Raw genomic sequence first — 10753 nt, 5'->3', positions numbered from 1 at the left:
TTTAAGTCCCCGGTAACGACGCCAAAAACTTATTTCTCCCAAACGCACACGCAAGTATACGTGGTCGTACAAGTAATAAAATCATAAGTCGAGTGTCGACCCCACAGATACTTATATCAAGTACCCACTAACTCACCAATATTGTTACTCAGTCAAGCTAATTTCAAGTTCAAGAGTGTAATTATACTAAACTACAATTCTAAGTAATAACTAAATTATCAAGCAGTAAACTGATTATTATGTATTCAATAGAGACAAATATTCTAGGGTTGTGATCGATTTACCAATTCTAGTGTTCTAGTTAACTCTCTCTCTCATACAATTCACTCATGGTTCCTAATTAATCGATAATTGCTCTCATAGCCTTCTCCCAAAGTACTACTCGCCTATTCAAAATAGATTAACGCCTATATTCCTATGAAATCAATCTATTAAGAAAGCATTAAGATTACGATATTTAATTAAGCACGGTGACTAGGTATATTCCTATCCTAACCACAAATCCTCCCCCCCTAAGAGTTAAGATCAAGCTCTCTTCAATTTTTCTCTAATCTAAACACGACTTTCCCAAGCATAGCATAGATAGTAAATAGAACCTAACTGTTGACCAGACAATTAAGTAATTGATCATAGAATTGAAGAAACAATCATATATTAGTGAATTGTAATCAAGTTTGAGTCAACGTTAAACAACAATATTCATGGCTAAATCACAACCCCAGAACAATGAGGTTTTAGCCACTCATGATACTAGCAAACAATTGCATAAGTTTTGAATAATTGAAAATACTAGAAAAATGAAGAAATCTGAGATGTTCTTGCTCCCGGATGTTTCTCGTGTGTATTCCCTCTCCAAAGTGGCGTCTCTCCTTCACAAATAAGTTTAGTTTTATTTTTATACGTGTTGGGTAGGTCTAGGGTCGAAATAACCTTGTCCCGGGCGAAATTGGAGAAAATTCACGTCACTGGCGTCGTGGCTAGCGCCAGGCGCCCTCCATGGCGCTCCAATATTTTTGATTCTGTTTCTGGCGCCACAGGTAGGGTCGGGCGCCACCTGTTGCGCTGAAATATGCCCTTTCCCTGTTTTCATCTGTTTTGGCTCTAATTTTGCACATTCCGTCCCTGATTGCTCCCGTATCATTCCTACACATGAAAACACATCAAATTAACATAAATTAACACATTTCACATCCTAAATCCACGAAACAAAAGCAAGTTATGAAGTGATATCCATACAAATATATATACTTTAAGCACAACATCAACTATTCATCTACCCATTTTTAAATATGGCAAATTATTACTTTATTTACATATTTAAAGAGCTCTATTTCCTTTTATATTAAAAACTCTACTTTTGTATTAAAAGTACAATTTTTTTTTTATAAATACCTATAAAAGTAGTTTTTAAAAATGGCCCCCCAAGTTTGGGGGCTAAGGCACAAGCCTTACCTTCTGTACTTTGACTGATGAATGGATGCGTGTTTCTTAGTTCTATTCAAGTCTAGCAATTTTATCAGTGACGGTCCATTGTTAGGTTTATTGTTGTCACAACGGGCACCCATAGTATGATTATGATGAATGCGTAATGTGATAGATGGCTAAATATGTCTTTTACATGCTATGATTTATTGGGATTATGCGTGGTTCATTACTTATTTTTGTGTAAATCTATATCTATATATCTATATTTATATTAAAAGCATGAAGGCCATTAGCGAAATGCCGTTCGTCTTTTATACCCTTTAAAATATACAATTCACATGGGACAATATAGTAATTTAAGTTATTCATTAATACTTAAAAATATTCATTTACTTAATTTTGTATTATTTTGGTATATTTTGCTAGAATTAATTGTTAGTAAATTTTGCCTTAATTATTTGGTATAACTTTTCTTCACGTTTCTCACAAAAGGAAAGTTAATAAATCAATTTTTCTTCAAGTTTCTTAAACAAGGAAAGTTAATAAATAAATAAAAAAATTCCTAACTTTCGCTACTTGGTTTTTTTTTTTGAAAAAAAAACGGAAAGATACACTTGGTTCACTTTCATTAAATAACCGTATGTCTATTGGAGTTGGTTAAATTCCCTTTATTCTTTGGAGTAGTAAATAATTGGTAATTTTCTTGTACACTAGAAAAGTTAATAACTTTTTTTCCTTAACTATTAGTGCTTCGTTCTAACCTCAACAAATGACATTATTTGTTAAATTATCTAAACTAGAAAATTTTGTAGTATTAGATTCTCCACGAGCATATTATTCCTTTCATGTGTCAAATTGTGTCTAGAAAAGAAGTTATATTGTCACAATTTAATCGTCAAACTTCGCCATATTCCAACATCGTGATTGCAGGTTTTGTTTCTTTTACTAATATCAACATCTTTTGCTACTTCGTATTTTGCAAGCACATTTACATGCATCAATTGTTAATGTTGCATCGAGAATTTATCTTTAGTGTTGCATGAAGAAATTTTTACTATATAATTTTTTGTTTCATGTTTTAGACGTGGCTAATTTCACCTCTCACGTAATTTACAAATTTAATACTGGTTATTGAATAATTGCAATTCATCGCAGAAATTGGTTAGACATTCGACCTAAGTTTTATTACTTAAATATTAGTAATTTTTTTCTTTGTTGTATAATTAATAATACTTATTGTTATGCAACCTCAAGTTGCTTGCTTTAAAAAAAAAATTAAAAATTAGACTATCTCATTTAATTTTGTGTAATATTAATACAACATGATTTATAATTATGTTATTTGCAATTGCCATGCTTGATTCACTCAGGTTTCACCAATTACATCCGTTCAGGTAAATAATCTTCCTTATATCATTAAAAAAATCAATTATGGATTTAGTCACTTTGATAACTTATAAAACTCTTACGCATGCTTTATTTTAGGTACACCTGTCAGACCAATGTGTCCCAATTAATAGTGTAAGAGTATCTTCTTTATGTTGGGTAATACGAGTCTTAGTGTTTAGGAGTGGAATAGTAACAAAGTTCAACAATAAGACAAATCAAGGCACCCGAAAAAATTGTGACATTAGTTGATAAAGAGGTAAATATTATTTTATATAAGTAATTTATTTCATGTCTTTTGATATTAGTTTTAACCATCAGATTAAACTTAAAGTGGAACTTTTTACAGGGAACAAAAATTTACGCTACACTTTTTAGTGGTTATATTGAGAAGTGGAAAGAACATTTACACAAAACAAGATCGGTTACATCATAAACGGAGGCATTAATAGTGTTAATCCTAATTTTCAATCAGTGCACAAGGAGCTTGAGATTGGATTTAAGGAGAATACTTTTGTTGAAGAAAGCAACAATCGCTTTTCGACCATTGGTTTTTCAAATAATTTTATTTCATTCGATGAGGCATCAAACTGCACCAATGGAACAATTTTTGGTAAGTTCTTTAAATTTCATCCAGTAATCTTTCACTAAATATATAAATAATATTTTACTTCTATTCGCCTTATTAATTTTTTAGTAACATACATATATTTGTTTTAATATTCTTTTTAGATATAGTTGGAATTTTAGTGGATGTTAAACCCTCAATGGGAGAAGATGCAAAGAAACGAAGGGAGATAGTGCTTATCAACGAGATGTAAGTTAGAAGTTTTTGTTTAAAATGTTAAATATTTCTTCGTAATTAATATGTTTAATTGTAAATTTCAGGGTTGATAGAAAGACTATAATAATATGTTAATATTTTCTTTTTTATGAAATCTCCTCAACTATACACAAATTAAGTATACATATTATATATGAATTTTACATATATTATAACTATATATTATATTTATTTTATAGATTCTGAACTGTTTCGCTGAATGCGTCGACAATACCATTTTATATTAGAGGTGCCTTCCTCTAGAGGTGCCTTCCTCTTATCCAGTAACAATTAAAGCAACATTCTTCCTAGCGCACATCAACATTCTTCGACAAATGACAGAGGATAAGCAATAGTCCAGCTAATGGGTCCAGTAACATCACCACATCCAAGCTTCATTGTAACACTCAATTTAATATCTACATAACTTTTTTGCATCATCAATTGCTATTAAACTTAATTCATTCTTATTCAATTTCATATACACTATTTTGGCAGCTTACCATTTAAATGTTTGTTGTATCATCAATTACCTTTATACTTAATTCTTTCTTATTCTACCTATTAAAATGTGTTCTTTTGTGCATAACGCATAATACACGTGCAACACACGTACACTAATTCTAGTACTATATTAAAAGTACGAAAGCCCTTAATAAAATATCGTTCGTCTTTTTTATTTATCCTTTTAAAAATAGAGTTCACATTAGATAAAGTAATCATTTAATTATCTCCCTAAAATTTAAGACCTTTAAATCAATAAAACTTTGACTATTAAATATATTTCCTTATTTGAATTATGTAAGAATCTCTAATATTTTAGAATTTAAAAACAACAATTATACGTTGATTTAATTGTCTAGCGAAACTACATCCAAGTAACCATATTCTGTTTACCAGTTTCATATAACCATATTCTATTTACCAAACCACCGTACCTTTTAAGTTAAGATAATTGCTTTTGTTGTCTAAATAAAGATTATATTGTTTCTCTTTTAATTTTTATACAAAATTGGAAAGAACGGATTTTGTGTACCTAGGTTATAATTTCTTTTTCATTACCGTGTAAAAAAAGTAGACTTATAAATATTAAAGAAAAAATTAAGAACAAAACTCAACCCAATAAAAAAACTCAGAACATGTTTTTAAACTTTTAATTCTTCAGTTATAAAAAGTAGCTTTAATTTATTTCCTATACAAAATATTTATTTTAGAATCTTGAATAATTAAATCAGATTTATTTATTATTCTTCGTGGAAATGAAAAACTGATTGTACTTATAATTATAGTCATAATACATATTATTTATTTAACCTTCCTCTAAATTAGAAAAATAAATCTTTAAATATGTAATTCACTAACATATACCATGTGTTTTTTTTATGTCGAGCAAGTTTTTAAATTTTTAATCTCTTTTGTTATAAAAAGTAGCTTAGCTTCATTTTTCTACGTAGTTTGTTTTAGAATCTTGATGATCAATCAATTGTCAAAAAGTAACCATTAATTTTAAAGCTTCATTAGGAATGCACTAGATCTCCTTTACAAAACTTTAAATTATTGTTTAATTTTTCAAGCTTTTAACTTATTAAGAAAAATAATAACTATTTAATAATATGATTGGATAAAGATTTAGAATTTTTTTTAAAGAACAACTTCCTCAAGACCTACCTAATTCAGTGACTAGAGTTTTACGAAAAATGCATTATTTAAAAGATTAGAATTTCAAGAAATATATATTTGGGAATACAGAAACACATCTACAAGATAAACAATTAGGTAAAATATTTATATTTAGTAGTTAAGGTTTATATATTTTGATGAAATAATCATTATACAAATTCTGATATAATATAAATACTTATAGCCTATTTGGCCAAGCATCTTTCTTGCCATTGTTTTTTTTGGTGAAAGCATTTTAAGTTAAGGTGTGTGGCTAAGCTTCTAGAAGGAAAAAATATTTTTGAGTAGGAGCCGAAGAATATTTTGAGAAGTAGAAAAATAGCTTCTCCTTAAAAGTATTTTCAAAAAATATTTTTGAGAAAAACACACTTAAAACACTTTCTAAAAGCTTAGTCAAACACTAATTACTGCTCAAAACTGCTTTTAAAATTGATTAACATAACACAAGTTGCTTTTCATCAAAACAACTTTTAAAAAGTACTTTTGCGAAAAATATCTGTCAAAATAAGTTGATTTTAGATGTTTGGCCAAACAAGCTATTAGTGCCATTGGTCAATTGGTAGTCCAAATTTATATTACTTGTATTCTAAAGAAATATTAGGCGAAATACAATTACATAACATATTTATATCTCATAATATAATAAAATATTTATAGTTACAAATATTATATAACTAATTCAACTAAATTCAGCATCTTTTCACGTTGAGAAGATATTTAAATTTAGCTATTGTTTCAATGTATGCACCAATTTATTATTTTGTATATATTTTATACCGATTGACGCGAAAGACACGTGCAATTTAGGGAGACTAAGAATTCTCCCAAAAGTGATCATATGCAAGAATTCATGGATAATATGGTTATCCATATTATCTATCGGTTAATCCATTTTTATCCGTATTAAATATGGGCCGGGTCGAATAATTGATCCGTTTCTATTATCCGTTTTCGACCCGAATTATATTCGACCCGCCCCGCCCATTTGTCACTCCTATTTGCTAGTAAGCGTCACACTTGATTATGGGGAGAAATTCAAAAATAGCCAGATTTACAAGTGGTCATTCAAAAATAGCCACAGTTTCAAAAGTAATCGAAATTTAGTCACTTTTCATGTAAAGATAAATCTGAACGAAAATACTGTTCAAAATCCGGAATAATACTCCAGTATAATATACTAGAGTTCCAGTATAATATATCAGTCCAACATAATATACTGGAGATTGGAGCACTCATGCTCCAATCTCCAGTATATTATACTGGAACTTTCCGCGTGTTGGAGTTCTAGCATAATATGCTGGAAGTTCATACACAGGTGCACCGATCTTCAGTATATTATGCTGAAACTTTTCGTGTTGCAGCAAAATAGTGACTATATTTCAATGACTTTGCAAACGCTAGCTCTTTTTAAATGACTAGTCCGAAAATTGGTTAACCCGTGCTATTTTTACTCAGAGTCCATTCAACGCACTCTTGGATTCCAGTTGAGGTGAGCCAACCACATCTGTTCGTGGTGACAACTTTTCTTTGTGTACTTCCTTTTTATTTGATTCTTAGGCTGCGTCGTGACAATTTCATTCCAAACTTATCCAACCCATCCAGAAATTAATGGATTGGGCTACACACATTTTAGCTTATCGGTCAATTTGGGTTGAGTCCAAGTTAACCCATTAGTTGTTATAATTCATTCTGACCCATTAAGCAGCCCAAATACAACCCATGAAACTCACCCAAAATAAATGGATTCTAACCCAACTTATCTAGAAATTTACTTCATTGCCCCAATTTTACTTTTTATTTATTTATTTTGTATTTTCAATTTTCTGTTCTTTTGTTTTTCTGCACCACCCTACACCCTACCTTCCCCCCTACGCGCAAACCCCCTCAATTTTTTTTTTACTTTTTTTTGTATAGTTAATTTTTTGTTTTTTATTATTTTTTTGTTTTTCTGCACCACCCATCCACTCCAACCCCCACCCGTAAAATATTTTTCAACTTACACATTTTAAGGTACAAAGTTTTTTTATGCAAGATGAGCATTGTTCTAAAATATGAGTCAAGTTGGGAGGGTTGGGTTATGACCCATTATTTAGCCCATCTCGACTCAGCCCGTCTTAGCCCAAGTACACTTTAAGCTAGATTGGGCAATGACGATTTATTGACCTAACCCATCTTGACCTGTCCAAATTCAGCCCAACCTGCCGATTTGTCACCCCTAAGCTTTTGTAATCAATCATTGTATATGCTTCTTGATTATATTGGTGGTTTTTTTTTTGCATTTGACTTATGTATGTACGTAATTCTCTAAACAAACATTGATGGATAATTTTTTATTTAACAAAAATCAACCTTCTTTGAAAGGTCAATATACAGTGATAGTATACAAATTAATCCTTCTAGAATAGAGGATAATGGACTGAGTTTGTTGAACTTCCACAATTGGGACAAAAACATGGAAATTCAGTGTGTCCTAAATCATCCGATGCATAGCGCCGTAGCCAAATGGTCAAGCAACCAAAACAAAGTCAACAACTATTGGCTCGATTTGTAATTTAATTATCTATTTATTTATTTATTTTTTGTTTGAATATTTATTTGTTTAGCAATCATGCTATGCTTGATACTATAGTTATCTAGAGGCGATATATATACAAATATCGTACGTATATGTATAACTATAAATTTTAGAAAAATAATCCAAATCAGTCAAGTTGTCAAACAAGAATTGAGTAAAATCATCTAATAGCTTGTTTGGCTAAGCGTCTTTCATGCGAAAAGTATTTTTTCTCCAAAATTAAGGTGTTTGGTCAAACTTTTAGAAAGAAAAAAATTACTTTTGAGTAAAAGTATAAACAATTTTGGAGAAATAGAAAAACGTAATTTTTCCTCAAAATTATTATTTTGAAAAGTATTTTTCAAGAAAATACATTTAAAAGCATTTTTTAAGATGTTGATCAAACAGTAACTGATGCTTAAAAATACTTTTTAAATTAGGTAGTCAAATTTGACTACCTAATATAATTCCTGAACCGAGGGTATACTGGAAACAACCTCTCTATCCTCACAAGATAAGGGTAAGGTCAGAGTACACGCTACCTTCCCCAGACCTCACAATGTGGGATATTACTGAATATGTTATTATTGTTATAGTCAAATATAATTTTATTTTTATCAAAAATATTTTAAAAAAAAACATTTATCAAAATAAGTTTATTTTAGAAACTTAGCAGCTATAATAAATCAATGATTAAATTCCACAATCTTCGTTTTCTTGTTTTTCCTTCCCCGATATCTGTACAAGAAACTTTTTGGGGGAGAAAAATGAAGTCCAAAAAATTGAAAATGAAAATGTCCATGTTTGCTCACGGACCAAACTTTTGATTCTTTCTATGTTTCACCGCATCATCACGCTATCTATTCCTAAAAATTAACTCTCCTCCTGCTGAAAAGGTCTTCCCACTAACCCTTCTCTTCTTCTTCTCCTTCTTCGTCAAGCATAGCATATAGCTAATAGAATCAAGCCATCAACAGCTACAGCAAACCCTTTTAAGAAAAGAGTACCCTTTCAATTGTTTCAGAAAAATGGCGTACGTGGATCATGCTTTCTCGATTTCAGACGAGGATATGATGATGGACGGCTCTCACGCCGACAGCAATCGCGGACCGATGAAAGAGATAGCTCTTGCCGTTTCCCTTCTTGTCTTTGGTACCCTTGGTATTGTTCTCGGTATTTTCATGGCCATCAATAAGGTTGGCGGCGATACTGCTCATGGTATTTTTTTTTTCCGAGACTCTTTTTCCCCCTTATGACTATTCCTCCCTCTAATTTTCTTATGTTGATATGGTTACGTCTTTCCCTTTATTACTTTGAGCTGGATCCAGCTTCAGATACTGTTTCTCTGAAAAGTACAAGTATTGGAGCGTTGTGTACAACATATTTATGCCACCGTAGAGCTGTACTTGATCTGGTTGATAAAACCTAGAACGTGATGGGTTCCATGGATACTGAATAAAAAAAGAGGGCAATATTTTATCCTTAATTCCTTAATTATTTTTAGCTATCCAAGTTTATTTTACAAGTATAAAGACCCTAAATAGCTAGGAGTCTGAGGAAAACATGGATTAAGTGAAAATAAAGATATGCCCTTTTTTGTCCTATACCAGCCACCACAACAACAACAACAACCCAATCAAACTCTTCAAAATTGTTTCTGCTTTATCATTTCTCCTTGTTTCCCTAATTGAATATTCACCCTTCCAATCAAAATCTAATTTTTTTTAAAAAAAATTCTGTTTTGGATTTTCTATTGATAGTCAGGTTTTGGAGCATAATCGTGAGCTGGTTGGGGATTAATTTAGTGGGGAGTGCTGTTGTCCTGTGTCCCTTTTCTTGCTTTATTTCGATCCTATCTTCATGTTTGCAGTTATTTTATTTCCTTGGTGATCTGTGTTAGTTTTAAATCTTAAATAAGCTAGGCTAAGATTAAGTAATTATTTGCTTGTGCAGATCTGTTTGTCGCAATTCTCAAATTCTAGGTACAACCTAAGGTTTTCAGAGAACTTCTTGGTTAGGTTTATGGATTATATGGTCCTGAACACTTATCTGTGGAATTTCCATGGGCATAAATCGTAATGTATGTAAGTGACATTGTTTTTGTGTTCACTTCTGGGAGGGTTTAGTTTACTATGATTGAATATGGTATGGAGTTTTAGGTCTCTTCCTAGGGATAAGCTATTATGAACCTTTAATGAGAGTGAAGGGCAGCGCTGGCACAGTTTTGGTTGTAGTTTGGGCATGTCAAGTAGCTACGGCAAGAAACGATTCCTTTTTATTTGAAGTGAATGTTCGTCTTGTCATTTGTCCTCTTTAACTTTCTACACATTGTTGTAATGCAGGGCTGTTTTTTGCTATACTAGGGGGAGTTCTGTTTATACCAGGGTTCTACTATACGCGGATTGCATACTATGCTTACAAGGGTTATAAAGGTTTCTCTTTCTCCAATATACCTCCCGTGTAGATTATGGATGGTGTTGATACATTGTACAGTTAGGTCATTACCCTGTTTCTACGTCATTTCCTGTTTTCTACACTTTTGCTACTCTTAGATAAGTGCTGTAAACAAAGTGAATCTCTTAAAATATACTGTTGTTTCTTTTAATGCTATTAGATTACCTGGGAATGAGAATGATGATATCCAGCCATCTGATTTGGACATGGAACCATTACTTGCTAAAGCTAAACTATGCACTCTTCGACTCAGCCACAGTGTGTATGATGTAGTACTATAAGTTGTTTGTTTTTTGGTATTTCTCAGTATGATCAATAACTTTTTCTTCCAATCCTTGGGCAGAGGGTTGTGCCTCTATTGTTTAGTGGACAGGACTATTTTGTTATCTAACTGATTGGTAGCATTTTAGTCAAATGACGAAAATTATGGT

General features: G+C 31.4%; 1 protein-coding gene across 2 annotated transcripts; it reads left to right on the top strand.

Moving 5' to 3' along the window:
* The first annotated feature begins 8588 nt into the window (after positions 1-8588).
* LOC107784367 (uncharacterized) lies at positions 8589-10574 on the top strand. Of its 2 annotated transcripts, XM_075248642.1 has the most exons (3): positions 8589-9086; positions 10211-10360; positions 10483-10574. In XM_075248642.1, the coding sequence occupies exons 1-2, from the start codon at positions 8897-8899 to the stop codon at positions 10330-10332; spliced, it is 312 nt and encodes a 103-aa protein (XP_075104743.1). In that variant the 5' UTR covers positions 8589-8896; the 3' UTR covers positions 10333-10360; positions 10483-10574. The 2 variants fall into 2 exon arrangements, with proteins under 2 accessions (XP_075104743.1, XP_016460983.1); XM_016605497.2 differs by having other exon boundaries at positions 8590-9086; positions 10211-10534.
* Positions 10575-10753: the final 179 nt, after the last annotated feature.

The sequence above is a fragment of the Nicotiana tabacum genome, unplaced genomic scaffold, assembly GCF_000715075.1.
Source record: "Nicotiana tabacum cultivar K326 unplaced genomic scaffold, ASM71507v2 Un00007, whole genome shotgun sequence".
Classification (NCBI taxonomy): Eukaryota; Viridiplantae; Streptophyta; class Magnoliopsida; order Solanales; family Solanaceae; genus Nicotiana; species Nicotiana tabacum.
This window is presented reverse-complemented; position numbering and strand designations above follow the sequence as displayed.

Coding starts and splice junctions, on each gene's coding strand:
- LOC107784367 (XM_075248642.1), top strand. CDS start 8,897: ATGGCGTACGTGGATCATGCTTTCTCGATTTCAGACGAGGATATGATG. Junction 9,087..10,210: donor TGGCGGCGATACTGCTCATG/GTATTTTTTTTT, acceptor GTTGTAATGCAG/GGCTGTTTTTTGCTATACTA.